Source organism: Corvus moneduloides, chromosome 8, assembly GCF_009650955.1.
Source record: "Corvus moneduloides isolate bCorMon1 chromosome 8, bCorMon1.pri, whole genome shotgun sequence".
In the NCBI taxonomy this organism is placed as follows: domain Eukaryota; kingdom Metazoa; phylum Chordata; class Aves; order Passeriformes; family Corvidae; genus Corvus; species Corvus moneduloides.
Window position 1 is genome coordinate 3,496,957 of NC_045483.1, and position 21,502 is coordinate 3,518,458.

The following is a 21,502-nucleotide window of genomic DNA, read 5'->3' on the forward strand; positions in this document are numbered from 1 at the left end:
TGCGGTCGGTGAGCAAACTGCAAACTCGGATAAACCAGGAGAGGAAACTTTTCTCCTGTCTCCTGTAACTACATGAAACTTCCCTGTTATTTGAAAGGACAGCTGGCTGAACCAGATAGAGGAGAAGCCTGAACTAACAGCAGATCTTCATCATTCCATGCTGCCAGTATCTCCAGTCCAATAAATACACAGTCCAACCAGCTGGCCCCTGCATTCCCGTGCCAATAGGTTGTTCTTTATCACTATTTGTTGCTTGTGCACAGCTTGGACAAGCAGCAGAACCGAGAGTTTTCAAAGGGAGTGAAAAACGTGCCTGAGAAAGTCACTTGTCTGGAAGTAAAACCCCTTTAAAACAACATGGATTGTTAGGATTGAATTTGGGATTTGTGTGTAACTGGTGTAACTCCAAAGCCAGGACCCACCTCCACAGCCCACTGCTGGTGGGGGGCTCATTCTGCAGCCTGTCACTTTCTCCTGAAGGGACATCACAGAGCACAGCATCCCTGGGAACCCACCAGGACCCCCAGCACATTCATCCCACACCCCACAGTGAGCAGGGCTGCAGAACATCACATCCAACTGCTTCTTGTGGCCTCCCAGCACAGAGGGAAGCAGAAGGAGGAATCAAGGCACACTTTATAAATAAAGAAACAAATAAATAAAACCAGGAGTCTGAGGCAAAGAGATAGAGAAGGGAAAAAAATGAGGAAAATGACAGGATGAGTAAAGACTAGACACACCTGAGGTGTAATAAGGGGAGGGGGTTGACTGAATCAAAAAAAGGGCAAATTCAGTATATTCTGTTCACAGGGCCACATACAGCCCTGTTTAACAGGTTTTGCTGCCTCCAGCATTTCCTGGGCATCTGCCATGGAGATCTGGGCTGCCTCTCCATCCAAACAAATGGGATTGATTAAATCCTATCACACTCTCAAGGATTTCTACAAGCAGGCGTTCTGTACATTTGCAACGCAGCGATCTGACCAGATTCCCCAGAGAGCAATTGCTATAGAAAACTGTTGTTTTACTGCCTTGTCAATCCTCTAGGAGTTTCCTATAAAGGCAGCAGCTCCTGGATTTACTTGGCAATCAGCCTCTTTCCCGAGGATGGCCACCTGGGATGAGTGAGTTTGTTCTGCTGTCAGGACAGCCCGGACGCGATGCTCTGCGCAGGGGGCTGCAGGATGGGGTTTGTTTCCAGCCCCTCCCACAGCACTGTGAAATTCTCCCTTTGGAAAACACAGCTGCACGTGAGCTGGAACGAGCACCACAGCTTTTTCTGTCTGTTCTTCCTTGAGTGCTGCTCTCTTGGATAAAACCCACCTGGCCATGTGTGTGTGTGTGGGTTTGGCTGAGAGCAGGGCCAGCACTGAGCTTCCAGCCCCGGATTCCTCTCCACCTACAGAGCCCAGCAATGGCTTGGTTTGCTCTACCCCCAAATGTCTTCCTGCTCCTTTCCCTCAACACAGCCTCATTCCTCAGGTAAAGTCAGGAGGGTGATGACAGCCCATCCCTGAGGCACTGGGGGTTCAGAGAAGAGCCTGGCTTTTCCTGGGAAGCGATGCCTGTGAGGTGTCCCCACACCATCCGAAGGGGGCTGAGTGGGAACAGCTCAGCCATCAGCAAGGGGGTCCCTCCCCAGCAATGTCACCCCGTGCAGGAGGTGGTCTGGGAAGGAGAGCAGAAGTGCACAGTGCCAGCATCAGAGAGGGGATTGAGGGAAGTTTTCGATTTTCCTGGTTTGCCCAGAGCCACAGAGAGATGATTTCTGCTCCCAGGAGAAGGGTACAGAAGTCCAAGAGCAGGCAGCCAGCATCAGGAGGCAGCTGGAGCTGCTGGCACTGGTGACGTTCCCCTTGTACACCCTCCCTGAACCCCGCAGGAACAGCCCATGCTGGGGCTGGGACAGAGATTCCACCTAGACCCCTCAACAACAGGATTTGGGCTGCTCACAAAACCGCCTCCCTGAGCGACCCACAGCCAGGCAGGGACAGTCAGTGGGACAACACCAGGGACCTGAGCTGCAGAAACTGGGAGCTGCAAAGCTGTTTATCCATTCCCATCAGATCCAGTGGCTCCTTTCAATCCAGGAAGCATCTGCCTGTACGGAACGACGCTCTGCATTATTATTCAGCCTGGGTAAGGTTTAAACGTTTATATGGCAAACTCCACCGCTTCCTTTTAATTGTCCTTTCCTTCTGGTGACAGGCTGTGCTTTGGCAGGGACAGAGCTCCTGGGAATGGCCACACAAGGGTGTGGGAGGAGGGTGCCAGCAGCAGCACTTTGGAGCTTAATAATGTTCACTGCAGCTGAAGCAGAGGGTCGAAGGCATGGATGGAAGGTAAGGAAGTTACTTCATCCCACCCTCTTCAACCACCCTGTAATGCACTTCCCAAAACCTTCCAAGAGCAACTTCTAAGACACACCATGTTAACATGGCATGAAAATCCTCTACCGAGACAAAGTACAAATACTGCCACAGCATTTTGCGGCTGAAAACTATCCCAGGTCAGGATTTCAAGAACAGCCCTGCCTCTTGTGACTGTGGGGTGTGATGTTTCAAAAGAAAAAAAAAAAAAAAACCAACAGGAAGAAAGTGATACATGTGGGAGGTGCAAGACTTTTTCCAGCTCGTCAGGAATGATGGGAAAGGCTCCCACTGTCCTCAGACAGGGAGAGACCAGAGCTGCTCATCTCTCCAGCCTGATGACACTGCCAGGTACAGAGGGCAACACTCCCTCGTCCCCAGCTGCTGCACAGCTGGCAGCACGAGCCACAGCCACTGCCAGATCCCTCACTGGTACCATTTTTGCCAAGGCTGCAGCAGGAAACTTGTGAGATACAAAGACCTCAGGAAGCTGCTTTGATTTCCTAGCCCTCAGAGCTGTTGCTGGCTCCCGGGATCAGCAACCTGCCTACAGGAGGGTTAAATGTGGAGCAGAGCTGGCACTGAGGGGACTTGCTCTGCTCTGGAAAAAGACAGGTACATTTCTGCTGCTGCCCCATCGTTTTCTCAAGCAGAGATTCCTTCCTCTGTTTCGCTCACGCCTACTGTTTTGTAGCTCCCAGGTGGCAAAGCACAGATGTTCCCTCATAAACCACCATCCAACAGCTCACCCAAACTTTTCAGGACTTGGACGCCTGCAGAAATGTGAGTCAGGCCCCAAGGGATGGCAGCACAGGAGCTGGGAGCATGGGACTGTGAAGATACTGCTTTGGCAAAGAGGCTTCCTGATGCACCCCCAAACACATCCCAAACCCCTCCTGTCTCCCTGATTACCTGTCCCACCTGAGCTGGTGGCCTTCCCAGTGACAACACCACAATACTGGTGACAGGGCCCGCTCTGTGTGCTCCTATGGAAGGTGAAGCCAGAAAAAGCCTCCACGCTGGTTCAGTCAGGCAGCCTGAGCTAATTGTGCATTCCACTTTCAGCAGTGGCCAGTTGCTGACAGTGGTTTAGGAAAATGCAGGAGATTTTATATTAGAATTTGTGCCCTGAAGGAAGAATGCCTTTTGAGTTTTATTAGGGAGAATTTGGCTTGTGTCTTGAAGCACGAAGGCCTAAAGTGCTACCGAACCCCTTGGACTAAACCCCTGACTCAGAAGGAGGCAAAGGAAATTTTCCTTCTGTCTTTGGACCATTATTTTCATCTTTCAGGGTCTGTTGTTTGGAGTTTTGTGCGTGCTTGCAAAAACTCTAAAATCCCAAAGTGCTTTAGAGCTGAACAGGGAATCAAGACTCTGCATTTCAGCTCTCCTGCTGCACTGGAAAAGACACTTTCATGGTAAGGAAAGAGTAAATATTCAGCCAAAAGGTAGCACAGCTCATAAAGCCACAAACACAGACAGGCCTAGAAGTTATGAATTATTACAAAAAAGACCAGAAACAATTATTAAAACCCAGCCCAGGCATTTTCCTCTATTTTTAAATAATGGCAGCAAAAGAAGCTTCCAGGTCCAGAGCTCTGCTCCTTTACCTGCTTTTTCACAGATTCTGGACAACCTCTGTTCTTTATCAAAGCCTGTATTGTCCTAAAGGGATTTTCCCTCTTGTGCTGCTATTCCTGCATCCAGCAGAGGTTTTCAGTTTTGATAAGACTCTGTGATGGACAGGTGATACCCATGGCTTGGCACAGGGGGACTGCAGTCAGCTCTCCAAATATCCAATACTCTGACCTTCCCTGCATGGGGAATTTCTGAATACATCTTGCCTCTCCTTACAGAGAATCATGGAATGGTTTGGGTTCGAAAGGACCTTAAAAACCATCCAGTTCCAATCCCACCTACAAGCAGGGACACCTTCCACTTCCCCAGCCATTTGGGGTTGCTCCAAACCCCATTCAGCCTGGCCTTGGACACTTGCAGGGATGGGAAAGCATGCAGGAAACAAACCACAAATATTCAGGAAAGAAAAATGGGCAGGTCCTGAAGAGGGAAAGGAAGAAACTTTGTTCCCTTCCTACCCACAGCTGAGGCTGGCCAGGTACTCCTCACCTGCAGAGTCCAGTGGAAGGAGAATGTTTTGAGTGGCTCCAGCTGATGTTCGGCCTGTGCCTCCCTGTGCTCCCAGCTGCATCCCCAGTTCCCACAGCCTCCAGGTGGTGACAGCGAAAATAACCAGAGCAGCCCACGGCCACGCAGATGAACTCCCAATATTTACATTGCCAAACTGCACCTCCATAAATCTATTGGATCCCCTGCCATAGGAAAGGGTGTTAAACAAATAGACAATAAATTTCAGAGGATTTGGTAAAATTAGGATTGTCGTTACTTTTCCATTCCAAGAAGACTAATCTGGGTTATAATTATCCCAGCTACATCCAGGCTTTTCAATAGCTCATACACTGATAAATGAAGCGTTCACTCTCACAAATGCCTCTCCTTCCCCTGATGGATACAATGTGTTCCAGATGGATGGAGAAACGTTTTTTTTTCCCCTTTTACACTTGCTAAGCTATTTCCAGGTTCCAAAGCACCACAGGTGTAAATCAGCAGAGCTCTTCCCATTTACTCCACTCCTTAGAGCAGTTGAGGATCCAGCTCAGGTTACTTCTAACCTTAAAATCATGAATTGCACATAGGTGATATAAATGTGTGCCATAAATGAGTGAGGTAAGAAAAAACCCCACCAGACAGACACAAAAGGCATTAATTGCACAAATCACTGGGCCTGCCAGCCCCTACAAAAAGCCACTTTAATTAGGCTGATTGAAATGCAGACAGGTTTTTTTTTTCCCCTTTCCACTGAGGTCTTTGTACCCACTTTGTATGAACAGGAGCCGGCCTCCACATCCTCAGCCAAAACCTGTCCTCTCGCTCCACTCCCAGGAGCCAGGAAACTGGGAAGAGCCATCTCAGCAGAGCCTCTGTGAGCCCCCAGAGGAGATCAGCACCTCTGAGTGATGCACTGATGCCTGATGGAGGGAGACAGAGATGCTTTTGTGATGAGAAAGGTCAGTGCTGCCCCACAGAGGAGCGGATTCTCCCTCTGCTCTGCCACACTGTTCCTCTGTGATTCCCAGGCTTTCCTCAGGGCACTGGGATTTTCTGAGTGCCTGCCCAGGGCCAGCTGGGAGTCCATCTGCAGCAGGGCTGAGCCCACATGATGCCCCTGAGGTGGTCACGAGTGGCATTTCCAACATATGTTTGCACAAAATGCTCGAGTCCTTTCAAAGTGAGCACGTCAGCACCCAACCCTGTGGCCAGTGCCAGCTTTAAGCTGTGCCTCTTGGCCCTGTGTGCACAGGGAAGGATCTCAAAGCTCTGCTCCAGAAATAAATGCATCAATGTTTGTATTTCACGACCAGAAAGACACGGCAGAAAAACACACCTGACTGGAGAGGGGAAATGTTGCTCTGTGAGTCCCCCCACACGTGTGCGATGGGGAGATGAGGATTCAGCGTAGGGAAGGGGATGTGAGTGTTTCATCAAGCACTGCTCCTCAGAGTAAACACACAATATGGCTCAATTCATGCTGTAATGGTCTTCTGACATGCAGCATTTTTATCTGAATGTCATTTGACAACTTGTGCTACGTGCAGCAGCGCTGGCCAGCGCCGCGTGTCTGCCAGCGCCTCTGGCCACTGTCTCACAATGCCAGAGCCCAGTCTCTCCTCCCAAGCAAGCCCCATCTCCAACTCTCCCTAAAAACCACAGGACAGACATCTAGGGGTGCACTCTCTAAGAGCTCTAAAAGCTTATGCACATAAAAGTACAGCTTTGTACAAAACTACTGTATCATGAAGCTCAGGGGCTGTTGAGAACAGAGCGATCAGCCATGCCAAAAACTGCAGGAAGGGACTTTTCAAAGCAAAAGTCCATTTGTTTTGGTAAAAAGCAACTCCCCACCTCTCCACATAGTTTAAGGATGACAAGGAAGTTGAGTGTTTGCTAGAACATCTCAACCAGCAAGGAAAAATAAAAGTGCTCCGTCTGCAAGGATGAGAGCTGGCTCTTCCAGTGTGTGCTCAGTCTCACGTCTGTCAGCTCCACTAAAACTCCATGAAACCAAGGGTCTGTGCTGGAGCTGCAGCAGGACTGGCACTCACTGCTGGAGTACCAGATTTATCCCAATCGCTCAGGTTCAGGTCCCTGCCACTCACTCCACTGCTCCAGTGGGGCTGTTCCCCATAAAGAATGCCAGGGATCAAAAGCTAAGAGGTTTCACAGTCTGGCTGCAAGTAGAAATTCATCTCTGGGTCAGAGAGGCTTCAACCTTTCAGGCAGAAAAGGGGTAAACCATGGAAAAATTGTTCAAGCTCCTCTCTGGGCCATGTACTTAATGCTGGCATGGGAAGTAAATTCCTGGCCCTGCCTGGGCTATCATCTGCCTTCCACAGGCTCAGCCAATGCCAGTGTAGCACCTTTGCAACTGCAGCCACGTCATTTCCTAGCAGACAACCAGAAATACCCTCATGCTTACTCAGACAAATCCTACCCAAAGGCTGCTGAAGTGAGAAGCAGCTCATCTGTGCCTGTTGCTGCGACAGTGTCTACAAAGCAGCTTGTCTGTAGGAGAAGTTTCACTGCTGTGATGATCTAAAGGTACTAAAACCCCAAGAAGGAAGGGTTGGCATGCCTGAACCCTATTCTCAGTCTCTAACCAATAAAGTGCTTTCCTATCAGATGTCTACGTTGACATGGTAAAACTCCTTCCCTCTTTTCATTATCAGAGCTGGGTGAAAATGCCCAGCAGCACACATGAAATCAGCTCTTGACACAGTGTTTACAAAGCAACAGCAGCTTTATCAGGTCCTCTGGGGACCCAGAGACCAAACAGTGCCCACGGTTGTGCTCCAGGCATCCCTGCTATAACAGCATCATAAATGTGTAATGAGAATTTAAAAGGCAGAAGAAAGAAAACAGATAAAGGAGACTGCCCGTATCACAGTCAGCTTTCATCATCTGAAAAGAGCTGCAGATTTCAGCATGTGCTCATCAACGCTGAGGGAAAGGTGTCCTCATTAGAGCATGAGCACAGGAGCTGCCTGGCAGCACCCAGAGGGAGAAGACATCCCGTTTCAGAGGAAAGCTGCCACCACGTTTTATACCCATTGTCACTTTTAGAGAAGACAAAGCAGCTTAGCACAGAAGCACGAGGAACTGTGTTCAAGCAATTTGAAGTTAGAACAACAACAGCAAGGTCATCCGTGCCACGTGAGCACAGATTTGAATCAAACTCCTGAAGGTTAGCCTGGGGAAAGCTGCTTCAAATTTCAGAGAGCTGAAACCAAGGAGTCAGTCAGTACCTGGCCATCTCAGATGCTTCCACAACCACCATGAGCAGTATCCATGCACCTGCAAGTCTAAATCATGCAGACTCAAACCACAGCTGTGGCCAATATCACCAAAACCCACTGGGTAGGTTCACAGTCTGAACCTTGAGTGCAGCACAGTAACTTTTAGCACACTTAAAGGAAAGTGTCATCTTTACAGGACAGACTCAGCCTGAATAGGACCTTATCATCTGTCCTTGAGTTATACATGGACAACACTCCCAAAACTCTTCTCCAACATGGAAATCCAATCCTGTTCCTCCCCCTTCAGGCCTTTCCTTCCCCATTCCCTCTCTCCCCTGATTCATGGCCACAGCAAATGTGCTGCTTGATTATCCGCTGACACGTGCATTTAGCACTTCTCCACGGAAAGCAACGAGTTTGGAAGCTTTTCCAACTTCCCCTCTGGATGATGTCACTCTGGCTGGGCGCCAGGCTGGGTTTTGAGTGAAAATCCTTCACTTTGGGGTCAGACACCCTCCTATTTTTAGGCCTGGACCCAGTGTTGTGCAGCCAACAGCTGAGCTGAACAGTTCTCGTCATTCCACAAGTCTGCGGGCCATGTCCTGCCCCACAGAGCCCTCTGGAAATTCACACAGTGAGAAATGTGTCCCCTCCAGTCTGCACTGGGAATGGGGATGGAGAAGAGCCCTGTGGCTGCAGCCTGTGAGCTCCCATCCACCCACTCAGCTCTGACAGCTCCATCACCTCACCCTGCTTCCCCAAATTCTTGTTAGTGCCACTAACCCATGTCCTCAAGTGCCACATCCACGGGGCTTTTAAACCCCTCCAGGGATGGGGACTCCACCACCACCCTGGGCAGCTGTTCCAGGGCTGGACAACCCTTTTTGTGAAGAAATTTTTCCTAAAAGCCAATCTAAACCTCCCCTGGCACAGCTTGAGGCCATTTCCTCTTGTCCTGTTGATTGATACCTGGGAGAAGAGACCAGCGCTCACCTGGCTGCACCCTCCTTCCAAGTAGTTGTAGAGTAAGAAGGTCGCCCCTGAGCCCCCCCAGCTGCTCCTCATCCGACTCACTGCACTAATTTCCCTAATTGCAACACCTGATCAGCCAATGCCTGTGCTGTGCCCATTTAAGCAAGTGATGTGTTGCTGTGCACAGTTAAGCAAGTTAAGCAAGGAAAAGCTTTTGAGATGAGCTGCAGATCCACGCAAAGAGCAGCCAGGCTCTCCCTGTGCTCCTCACAGACACACATCCCTGGTTTTTAGGGAGGCTAATGGCTGGAGTTTAAAGGCCCGACAGGATGCAGGCCCCACACAACAGCACCAGCCTCGTGGGCTGAATGAGCTCATCTCAGCAGGGCTGAGGGGTAACCATACCCGCTGCTGACAGCGACTGAAAACCACAGACAAGTGAGAATTGTAATGGTTTTGGGGCAAAGTGTGAATGTGAGTCACATCCCGGGCCAGCTGCAGGCTGTCTGCACCCAGGAGCAGGGCAGCGCTGGCAGCCCGGGGAGCCCTTCTGTGGCATCGCACTCATGCTGCTGCTGCAGCACACGAGCACTCACACCAGACACATCCCAGGCTGCAGCAGGCCTAAAGCTGGCACTGCTGGGTGCTTTATTTTTAACTCTGGGCAAGTCCCATCACGCCTCCCAAAGGGGATGAAACCCAGCCCCGGAGGCTGCTGGAGGGCAGCAGTTCCCGTGCCTTGGGGCTGTTCCCTTGTCCTGAGCAGGCTGGCAGCCCCTGTCCCCTGCACCCCAACAAAACCTGTCTGCATCCCCTCTGCAGCTGCTGGAATCACAGAATGGTTTGGGCTGGAAAGGACCTTAAAGCTCATCCAGTGCCATCCCCTGCAATAGGCAGGGACACCTTCCACTATCCCAGGCTGCTCCAAGCCCTGTCCAACCTGGCTGTGAACACTTCCAGGGATGGAGGGCAGCAACTCTGGGTTTGTTGGTTAAACTCACTCATAGAGAAAAAAATAAATGTCACTGGCTAAGCCTGCAGGGACCCTCCAGCATCTATGGGCACACAGAACAGCATTAAAACAGGAACACTCAGGTGGTTTGTGCTCGCAGGGTGCCAGCACAAGGCACTGTTCTGGCACTGCTGCTCCTGAGCATGTTTACAGCACGAGCAAGGGCCCAAGCCAGATTAAATTCCAGATATTGAACCATTTGCTTCAAGGGAGTTACATCAGCAGCTGACTTGGCCTGTCTCTCTCTTATTTGCTTCTCCCTCCCTTTGAAAACAATGCTTTGCCTGGGTTTTATCAATCAGAGCAGTCTCTCTGAGAGGACTCCATGCACCAAAGAGCCTGGAGGATATTTAGCTACAGGAAAAAGATAAGCAGAGAAGAGGAACCTGCACTTTAAAAAAAAGGAAATCTCTAGTGAAACCCAAATTGTGCAGCTGTCCCAGCTGTGCCCTTTCTGCAGCACATTTCAGCACTCTCATTTACATTTCCACAGAAATAAAGTGATTTTCCATTGGTATGGAATTCATCAACGTTGTCAAAGGCTGGACAAGCTGATACAGCTCAGCATTCTGCAAGGGACAAGTGTTGAGAAAGGCTTCTTCCCTGGGGAATCTTTCACTGCAGCCTTGTGCAGGTGCTGAGGAAAGGCCTCTAGGGATATAAATAAGCAAGGACCATCTCCTGGACTGTGCTGCTCAGGTCACGGGTGCTGCGGTGACAGAGGGTGCTGTGCAGAGGAACACACCCTGTGGAAGGCCTGGAAAAGCCCTGAGCTGCCTCCTTTCAGACAATCCTGCCCCCAGCACCACCTCAGCTCAGGAATTGGGTCTGCAGGGAGGAGGAAAGGCAAACGCTTTGGACAAGCAGCTGCCCAGGGCTCTGGTGTTGCTCAGGCAGAGGCAGAGCGCACGTGGCTGTGCAGGGAGGGTGGCTGCCAGCCCAAGCTGGAGGAGCACGTACTGCCAAGACATCGAGGCACCAGAGCAAAAGGGAATGAAAGCAGAAAGGCCATTAGCTTTGGATGCTGTCAGAAAGGGCCTGGAAGTGGTTTAGTCCTACACATCAAGACCAACTGAGCCACGTGCCCCCCACCAGGTCCCGCTGCCTCTGGTTTCAGGTAGCAGATACTGGCACCAGCTCCTCCTCCTCCAGCCCTTGATCAGCTTTAGAAGAGGAGAAATGGAAACCTGAGCTGTCTCTGCTGGTGCATGAGCTGGGTGGATGTGAGGCAAGAGGGAAGCAAAAGTGCAGCTGATGTGGTCACTGCTACCCTGCTTTGCAAAGTGCACACTGCCTCCCTTCCTACGTGCTGGAGATGAGAGTTGATTAGAGTGGGACTGCTGAGGAAAAGTCAGTCATTGGACAGGCAGAGAGCAGAACTGTCAGACTGATGAGTAATACCACTTTTCCTCACTCACCCAGTCCATTCCTCCTTTATTTATCCTACTCTCATTGCAGATTGATCTCTTTCCTGATATTCAGACTGATTTTTTCAGAACAGCACATTAGCACACAGCATGGCTGTGTCCTGAGCACACTCTGCTCCCTCGAGGTTTATTATGCTACCAACAAATAAATTACCTGCTAATAAACCTCCCTCAAACTCACACTTCTCTTTTAGACTGAAGATAATTAAATTTATGCATGAGCTACTAATTTCTGTGACTGGACACTGGAATATACTGGGAAGATGTAAGGCTGTGATCAGAAGAGCACGCTAAGGTACTGCAGTATTTACTCTGAGCGCTGATTGAAATATTATGGTAACCAAACTGTGGTCAGGAAATTGATAAAAACATGTGAAGATCCTCACACGGACAGAGCAAATCATGATCTGAATATGCAATAAAGGGCGACAAGGCTATGCCTTGGGACTGCCTGCAATCAGTTATCACAATCAACTTGCTGACACCAGCTTTAATAAACATTGCTTAAGACATTAACCAACATGAATTAAAATACAGCTTTTCACAGTGCAAATATGGGTTGGAACTCTTTCCATTTAATACTTGAAACAGGCTTAATTATCAGGATGTGAGGCCCTAAGAATGCCTCTGGTTGTGTCACAGGACAAAGGGAGTGCCTCTGCCTGCTCGTTCTCATTACACACTGGTGGTACCCAGGAGATGGGAAAGAACTCATAAAATTGTTCATCTTGGCTGGGTTAGTAACATGGAGCAAGAAAGGGAGGGTGGAGGGATGCTCCTTCCCTGCAGAGCAGCAAGAGGTGACTATTTCTTCACAGAAGTTGTCATGAGCTTTCAGTGAATTACACAGCTACAGCAGTGAATTTATCTATGTGTGGACATTTTTTAAAGAATACTTTTATAACTTCATTTGATGACACAACCTGTTTTTCTCAATCCTTAATCAGCTGCTGATGGCAGCTTAAAAGACTTCTCCTCTGTCCCAACTTTTGTCTTGGTCACGTCTTGATTTCTCTCCTGGCAAGCCAATTTACCAGCAATTCTGTGTGTTTTCTTTAATCAGGGAAGAGGAACAGATCACAAGCCACTTTATCAAGGAAGTCAGGATAATTATTCCCAGGGGATAATTAAAAAGCAGGGATACATGAAGTAAGTTGACCCAGTTCTCCTGGAGAACAGTGGCAGAGCTGGAGGGAGATGGCAGCTCTCACAGGCCTCCATCCTTTTATTCTCCATCCCTGGAGAATCCTTGATGTCTGTAATGAGGCACCTCAGGGATGTTGACTCTGATGTCAGTACCAGCCACAGCCATGAGATAAATCCCTAATCAAAGGGAGGAAAGCCCAGGTGGGCACCGAAAGGGGATGAATCCACACTGCCAGATTCCAAAGCCACCCCAGAGCTCACAGGTGAGCAGGGGCAGTGGGCAGCACTGCCATGAGTATTCCTGGCTACTGCCACACACCAGCAGTGGAAAGCTCTTTATGTAGAAATCAGGGAGAACGGGGGAAGCAATTCTTACCCCCTGCCAATACCCAACTGCGAGCTGACACACTGACGCACCTGGAAGCTGTTTCCAGAGTTACAAGGAGACACTTGGAAAAGCCTCAAAGTAATTTTTCTCTGCTCCAACTTGCAGGCAAGAGGAACGAGGATATTACAGAGCATTGCAGAATCAATAGTTATTGTGGGAATCCTTGGTTTGATGTCAAGGCCAATTAGCTGCAAGTGGAATTAGCACATACCCTGTGCGGGAAGACAAGAACATGTTCTTCCCTAGATGGGAAAGATGTTGGCTACAAAGGGCCAGGTGTGCACAGAAACTCTGGAATTGGCATCACATTTCCCAGTGCTGGCAAATCTCACAGCCCTCAGGAGCCTGCAGCAATGGCCTGATCCATCCTGGACATGGGACAAACTGAGAGAGGACAAAGCTGCAGCCCAGAGTGACCCTTTGCCCTCAGACATCACACCTAGGAAAGGCTGTACTTGGCCAACAACTACTCATCCCATGTCAGGTCACCCCAACACACCCATCTCATCCCCTCACCTTCCCATTTTGCCCTGACTTGTGCCAGCCGAAGTTTTATTCCATGCTACAGACAGGCTTTATAGTATTTCTTGGACTCATCTATGCTATGCCTGCTTTGGCTACTGAGAAAGAAGAGTTCAACACTTGAAACTGAGGAGGAACAGCCAACGTGTGTCATATTAAAGCAAATAGGCTGCACAGATTTTAATTAACTTTAAGGATCCAAGAGAAGCAAGAGAAAGGAGCCAACTTGCAGGACTCCATGCAAGGTGGTGCAAAACTGAACGTTTTTGCAGCAGCTTAAACCACATTTTGAATCTCACCCTGAGAGCAGCCAGCAGTGGAGAAGACTTTGCAGAGGTCAGGAGGGTGAGAGCCTGGGGAGGGGGCAGTGCCAGGGCATATCCCTGCATAACCTGGGTTGGCACTGGGCAGGCAGCAGACCTCAAAACCCACAGAACTGTAGAATCACAGAGTATCCTGAGCTGGAAGTGACCCACAAGGATCATCCAGTCCAGCTCCTATCCCTGCACAGACACCCTGACAATCCCATCCTGTCCCTGGCAGCGCTGTCCCAACGCTCCTGGAGCTCTGGCAGCCTCGGGGCCGGGACCATTCCCTGGGGAGCCTGGGCAGTGCCCAGCACCCTCTGGGGGAAGAACCTTTTCCTAAAATGTTCATGTAAACTGCACTGAGCCCTGAAATCAGGAGAGCTGCCCCAAGCACACCTGTGCACTGGAGTTGACAATGCCTGCCAGCCGGGGACAGCCTTGGGGTGAGGATGGAGGGAGACAACAGGGCCCCTTCCAACCCAAACCATTCTGTGGCTCTGTTACCAAAACCTGTGGCAATCCCACGACACCAGTGCTCCACAGCCCAGCAAACCCCAGACACCTCTGTGCTTTAGAGCACTTCTGGACAAACAGCCTTAGCTGGTGGGGAAGGCCCAGGCTGTGGCTGACAGTGACGTGCACGAGCCAACAATGCCATCCAGAGGTGCTCGGGTGCAGCACAGAGCTCTGTGTCAGCAAGGACTAAAGGGGAAGACAGAACCTATATATGATCTTATGTATCAAACTTTAAACTAACCCCACCACCAAAAAAACATATTTTATTTATTTTTAATTTATCCTGCCAATCACTTGGGGTTTTGTCTGTCTCTTCTCACTGTGAGTCTTGATTTTCTAAGTGTACTAAACAAGCCACTCTTAAAAATATAGATACACCTCTGACCTCTCCTGGCAAACAGGAGTTATTTCATTTTACTCCCAGTTGTTGACAGCAGGCCTGGCACCACATGGGGAATTGAGAGAGACACTCATCTGTATTTCACTGTTCTGCAATACACACGAGTTGAGAAAACACCAACCACACATTGAAACAGGAAACACAACAGTGGAAAACAATCTTTGTTCCCCATCTAGAACAGCTGCTGACTCCCCTTCAGCTGTGAAATCATGACTCACGACTTGATATAAGATAATGTTTTTCTAGCATATGATTATACATATTTATGTGTGTGTGTACACAGAGTTTATGTCAGCTGCTTGAACAGCGTGGCTGTGGCATCACCTGGGGCATACTTTATGATGGACAAAGTATGGAACAGGGGAGCTCTGGTCAGTAGCAAAGATCTAATTCACCTTTGTGTGCAAAGATACCTTCTTCACTGGCACCTGAATCTGTGTGGCAACGAAATGTGGATTTGCCAAGTGACCCCATTAATATCAGAATAAAATCAACCACTGAGTCCTTATTTCCTCCATTAGGAAACTAAGGGGATTAGAATCACAGAAAGTCCTGAGTTGGAAGGGATCATCAAGTCTAGGTCCTGAGACTACAAAGATTAGATACAAATAATCCCAAAAGCACAAACTATACAATTACTTCTTTAATAGTTGATATTTTCCAAGCTTTATTCAGATACATATGTGATTTTTAGATGTACTATCTTAAAATTATAGAAAATACAATACCCTTGTACCTGACTTTTTTTCCTCAGAAACCATCACTTACTGGTCCATTAGAATTAAGGCACTGGGTATTATTTTATCACCTTATACAAACTAAAAAAGAAAATCGAGGAGCAGATTGACTTGAAAATGAACAAAATAACTTTTTAGACAGTTTATGGCAAGCATGACTCTCATGTGCTGTATCTCTCCCCAAAGGAGCATCCCTCTTTTACAGTCTCAGTATTTGAAAGGGAAGAAAAACTGTGAAAATACAAATGACATCAGATGACAAAGGGTGTGGCTGAACCATACTACAAGGAGGCACAGTTAAGGATAAGAGGAGATGGTTAAAGGAGATTTTGGGTGTTGGGATCAGAATGTCAAACAGTGGGACAGATGTCTGCACTGCATTTGGAGTCACCTTGAGCTGCCCTCAAACCTAACCTGGCCCAGGCACCTGCTCAGCACTGGGTCATTGCCTGGTTAGAGGTGCACTCGGGGCCCTCCTCAGCAGCTGGACTTGTGACAGCTCAGTGAGAGCTCAGGATCATGGGGACACCTGCAAGGGAAGGGTTTGCAGGGCTGTTTGGAGAGATGAGTGACCCTGCAGCAGGATCCTGCACTCTTGTGAGAGCTGGGGAAGCAGCTCTCGTGTTTCAGACACCTCAGTGCTGAATATGTGTCTGGAGGGAAGAGCAGACATATGGAGCCCTTCCTAAAGCTGTGAGAGATGACCCCCAGGGATGGCTGAGTCAACAGTCTAATTTTATAACCCTAACCCTGCCATGGGTTTCACGCACGTCTTATATCACGTGTACAACGCTTTCATGCAGCAGCAGGAAAAAAAATAAGCAAACCCCAAGAAACACACCAGTTCTATGTGCTGTGATGAAAAAAATACAGCAGTAATTTGGCAGAAAATATTTCTTCAAAAGATCAAAGACACTCTTGTCTTCCCCTTCCTGCCACTTTCACACAGCGTTTTCCCAAAAGAAAGTATCACCATCCACCAAAGCCTCTGCTGCACGAGGAGGTGCTTGTGCAGACAATAAATGCAAGACATTGACACCAAGGGGAAAGGATCTGGAAAAGGCATGGAAAAAACCTGGCCTTGTGGCTCTGGTTTGGATGTGCAGGGTGGGCACTGACCTGTACTTGCCGGTCCGCACCTGCAGCGCTCTCATCCCGCACTGCTGGGCTCCCCCGACATCACTCACGATGTCATCCCCGATCATGATGGCCTGTCAGGACAGTGAAATACAGGAAAAGTTCATTTCTGCCATTTGTCACCCTCCCCTGACATAACAAACAGCTTGATTTGAGGTTTAATGCTGCCATCGGACAAATTAAACAAGATAATATTGTCATCGTATTGATTAAAAGTCATCCTACCTTGAGGGTAATTCATGCCAGAGCTCCTCCAGCAATATACTGGCACAGCACACACCGGCACAATTTGTAATCAATCACAGAAATCAAAGGGATTTTGGGCACAGTTCAAAGAAAATGGTGAGTTTTATGAAGTTAGGCTTCTTCTGTTCCTAACAATCCGTTCCTGCTACGCTCCAAGCAGCTTAAATTAAGCTTAGCTTCTTAAATCTGGTGTTCTACAGGCTAGTCAAAAGCTTAAGCTTGTAATCACTGAGAGCTTGATCCCAACCTGTTCTCAGGTTGATATAGAAATTTGGGAAGTCACTGTAAAATGGAATTTCTTCATTTTTGCATAATATGACACGATGTGTACAGGCCTAGCATGGCTTGTGTTACCATCAGCTTAAGTACATGCAAATATTAATAAACAAAAGTGAGTAGATTACCAAAGAAGTAACTGCTTGTGCTAAGATTTGTCTGGTGTTTGATAAAAACAGAGTGCAAAAAGCACCTTCCTGCCTCTGATACAGATATTTATTAGATCAGAATGTATCAGCCAAGGGGTCCTTTCTGTTGACAATCACATCGACAAAATTTCAAGTGCTTATCAACCTGCATCACAAATTACCACATTTATTTTATTCTTCAAACTTAAAATGCTTGGGGGATGCCATTTTATAGTTTCAACAAAACCCAGTATATGCACAAAACAGTGATTTTCCATTAATGATCAAAAAAATCAGCTTTACACCTCCCAAAGGTGTCCTGGATTATTCTGCAGAGAACAGAGGCAGCACCTAAAACTGGGGAAGCACAGATCTGAAAGTCTGCAATGTGGTTTATCAATGAGATTTTTGCACCTTTCGTATCAAAGTTGAATTTTAGCCAAAACAAAATTAGTTGCATCTTTAACTATTTGATTTTCATCTTGATGAATCAGCCTTTTGCTTCATAAATTTAACTGCCTGGCTTTCACAACCACAGCACCTTCCAACTCCAGACATTCCTGCCTGAATTTCCATCCCTCCCCCAGCTCTGATCGGCTGGGCAGGGCTAAACACATACTGAGGAAGAATAAAAATACTAAACCTCCAGAGCTATTTTTATGAATTTTCTAATTGCAACAGGATCTTCTCCCACGTATTACTGAGCATGTAAAGGAGATCTCAGGATAGACCTAAATTTTCTGAGAGAATTCATAAACCAAACTGAGCTACAAACGTGTAGCTTCTCCTGTACATAGTTCACCTTTCCTTACTACTCTTCCAAACCAGCAATCCAGCACAAAATGGGGAGAAAATGATGGGTTACATTTAAGTAATTAGTAAATAAAGCATGTAAATGTGGATAAGGAAAAGAGAATCATCGCACCGTTGCATACAGAGAACCTGGCAACACCACCCCCAGCCAACCACCATTACCAGTTCCCCCCAAGCTGCTCCAGGATATCTAATCATTGTCAACCATTGGCTTTAAGAGATTATAACCCCCTTTTTTTCCAAAATTCCTTCCTCCACCTCCCTGAGGGTGAGAGGCAACAGAGCTGCACCACCTGTATGCCCTTGCTCAGCCCGAATCCTGACATTCAGGATGAGATTTCTGAAGCAAAGACAATTTCAGTCCTGTGTCCTCATAATCCTAAAAAGAATTTCCCCTGACCAGGGGAAAGGGCAGAGCAGGGCAGCCCACTAAGCACTTTCCAGCTTGCCAGGACTGTATTTTACCCCATCCAGGGAAGTTTTCCTGCAAGACTGGTGGCTCTGGAAGTGCAGCTGCAGCTGAGCAGCGATGCCTGTCCAGGCCAGCTTGTGGCACACGCATACAGAAATGTGCTCCAGCCCCCAGGGATTTCACAGATTTACTATCGGTGAAGGGCAATAATCACTAAAGGAGGAGCAATTATTCCCAAATCATTTAGGATTTAAAAAATCATTGGCAAGAAGATAGAGGTCAAAAGGTGTGCTGTCAAGGGAAATAAAAAAACTCTACCTGTCAAACCTGGGTTTAACTTCCTCTCTGACTGCAATATGGTAAGAAGAGAGAGAAAGATATAAAACTGAAAGGTCACATACCCACTGAAAGCAGGAATTAAAAGATCTCCATTCGTGTTCACATTTTACACAGGGATCACAGCATTAATCTGCTCAAGCCTTCAGCAGAAGTTTCTTTTTTAGATTGGTTACAAATTAACTAAAAAGAAGGGGAAAAATGCAGTGAGTCTCTCCGGGTTTTAAGACAAATCATCAAAGAATGAGGATGGGTGTAATTTCTATTTCCCTGAGCTGGTGAGAGGTGGTGTGTGGTTGTACACACACAGTAAATAAAGCACATGTGAAAACACTGCTCTCAAAGGTCCCCATCAGACTCAGCCCAAAGGGGCAGTGAGAACACAGGAGATGAACATGACCTCCAAGAATTTAGGGGTGGGAAGGCAAAACATAATCCCCACAGTCAGCAATGCCACTGCTGCTGCCTGTGCCACAGACCCAGAGCTGCAGTGAGGTGAGCAGCCAAAACTAATAAATCTTTAGAGATGCTCTTGGGGTGCTGAGGGGGAACCTCAGGTAGTTTTTGTCTGCAGAGTTTCAGCATTCATTAACTGATCACAGAAAAATGTCTGATCGGAAAAGGAATCACAGAGTAAGGAAATGAAGGAGGGAGAAGGATGAGAACACCCTGATTTGCCCAGCCCTGCTTGTGTTGCAGGGCAGTGTTTACCAGGACAAGCTCAGATGTTTTGGAGGCTGGAGCCCATGGAGGATGCAAACAGAGAGATGCACAGAAGGCAGTGTGCTAACTCCACCAGAATATCTAGCACAGAGAATGCTTCCAGAGTCAGACATATTTATGCCTAAACAGATTTTTTGCTACAGATTTAATAACCTTAATCAAGCTAAATGTACCAGGACTATAAAGAGATAAAGCTTATACACCAAACCTTGATTAATGTATTAAACCCCTTCACACAAGAAGTACAACAGATTTACTTTTCTCCCTGTTCTCCTTAGCCCAAGGAATAATCTCCCAGGCTTCAGGATCCCACATTACTGCTAATTTTAATCTTGTTTCTGTCTTAGAACTCCAAAGGTGCAGGGCCAGACAGCTCTCACTGAGCTTTCAGCTGGACTGAAGCTTGAAACTTCCCTTGGCCACTTTTATTTTGGGATGGAAGATCTTGCCCCATTGTGACTGGTGAGCAAGGAGGGGACATTGGCACAGGAGCAGGTCCCCTGTGCCACCCCCAGGTGACCTCCCTCTGCTCTCATGCACCACTAACTCCCACCTGAGACTTGCAGGTGGCAGGAATGGGAATTGCTGAACTACCAGTAGTTTATGGACTCCAGCACGACCTGCCATAACTCCCATTAAAACAGGATAATTTGCTACAGAGAGAACTTTTTATGATTATATAAAACTACCAGAACCTTAACATTATTTAGGTTTTATTGTAAAGCTGTAAAAATCATCCACTGTTACAGCTGCCTTAAAACACATGAATTAGGCATTTCAGTAACCTTTAAGATGTGTTATTCTTTGTCATAGTACTGAATTGTCAGATAGGTCTGGTTACCTCTAAGAGGTTTAAATTTCCAACCTATTAAAGTAATACTGGCAATCTGTTATTTCTAGGCTATTGAGGAAAGGTTAAAATGAAAATTGGACTTTGGGGAGTTCCTCTTATTCTAAGTGCAGGCTGAAAACATCTCAGCAGCAGAAGGCAAAGTCAGGGTCCCAGTAAGAAGCAGTTATCAAGGGAAACGACTGCTGATAACTTTATTGATTAAAGCAGCTTGAGGAATTTCAGAATTGCCACTGTCTCAAATTACTGTGGTGAGACAGCTTTATTAAAAAGGTATTTTTCATTAAAAGCCAAGTGAAAGAAAATTGTAATATGTTTTCAAAAGCATAGCTCATCTAAAATGGTTTAATGATGGCATGGATTAAATGCATTCCACAGGTGGAATAAATTATTGGAATAAACATTTCGTAAAAGCAAAGGCAAGTAAAACCAGCCCCTGTCATGTCACTACAAATGCAGATTAAAATGGAATGCAGTGCATTACAGGAACTTACTGAAGTGAATATACCAAGGTTTTATTACCAGGTACCATGAACTAAACCAACCTGCAAATCCTTCTCCAAAAGTACATTAAAGTTGCAAGGTCAAGCACTCAAAAGTTAGGAAAAGATGTCAGAATTAAGGCAGTTTGCTTGGCTGTAATTTGTTCTTCCTACACACGTGTAAATCATGATGCAGGCTTTAACTCCAGCAGTGTGGATTATTTTTTCCATGGTAGAAAGCATGAAGTGACTGGTGCCATTATCCAGTGATGTCTGCTGCACTCCTTGGTTTGGCACACACTTCCTTCATCTCCAATCTCTCTGAGTATAAAATACTATACCCACATTAGAAAAAAAAAGCCAAAACTCTGACAAAATACAAAGATAGGCACTAGTAGCACCATGGCAAAAGCAGAGAATGAGTAAATTATCTCTCCTGGGATAATTCCTGCTTTTCTGTACCCAAAACAAATCCTCCTGAAGCTGATGGGAACCACTCACTGGGGCTCATCCTATGGGACCATTTTTGCCAGCCTGGTGATGCATTCCATCAGATTTATTTCCTGGGGCAAGGATTTAGAGACAGGAGTTCTGGTGTTGCATCCCTGTAATGGTGCCTTCCCTCAGTGGCCCTGGCAGTCCCTGAGCTGGGAAAAAGTGTCTGAGGAAACTGCACCTCCCTGCCTATGGAAAAGGGAAAAACTCAGCAGTAACACCTTCCCTCCTACTCCTGCACCCCAATCAACTCTGAGAGAACACACAAACCTGTATTTGTGTGATTTACACAAGGTATCCAAGGGCTGAGCTCTGTGGCTTGTGGGTTTTTTTGTTCTTTTTTTTTCTCCAGATAGTTTTTCTTCCAATGCTACTCTGAGTCTGAAAAGGATTTTGGGGTTTGCTGGTTGGATGAATGGATTGAATGACTGCTGT

The 21,502-nt window shown here is 47.3% G+C and overlaps 1 protein-coding gene across 3 annotated transcripts in view; it reads right to left on the reverse strand.

Annotated features, from left to right (window-relative positions):
• LHPP (phospholysine phosphohistidine inorganic pyrophosphate phosphatase) overlaps positions 1-21,502 on the reverse strand; it is a 72,707-nt gene that overhangs the window by 34,947 nt on the left and 16,258 nt on the right. For all 3 annotated transcript variants that reach the window (XM_032116572.1, XM_032116574.1, XM_032116573.1), the window contains exon 6: positions 16,289-16,380. In XM_032116572.1, coding sequence (XP_031972463.1) covers positions 16,289-16,380 — 92 coding nt within the window. The remainder of the gene's footprint in view (positions 1-16,288; positions 16,381-21,502) is intronic.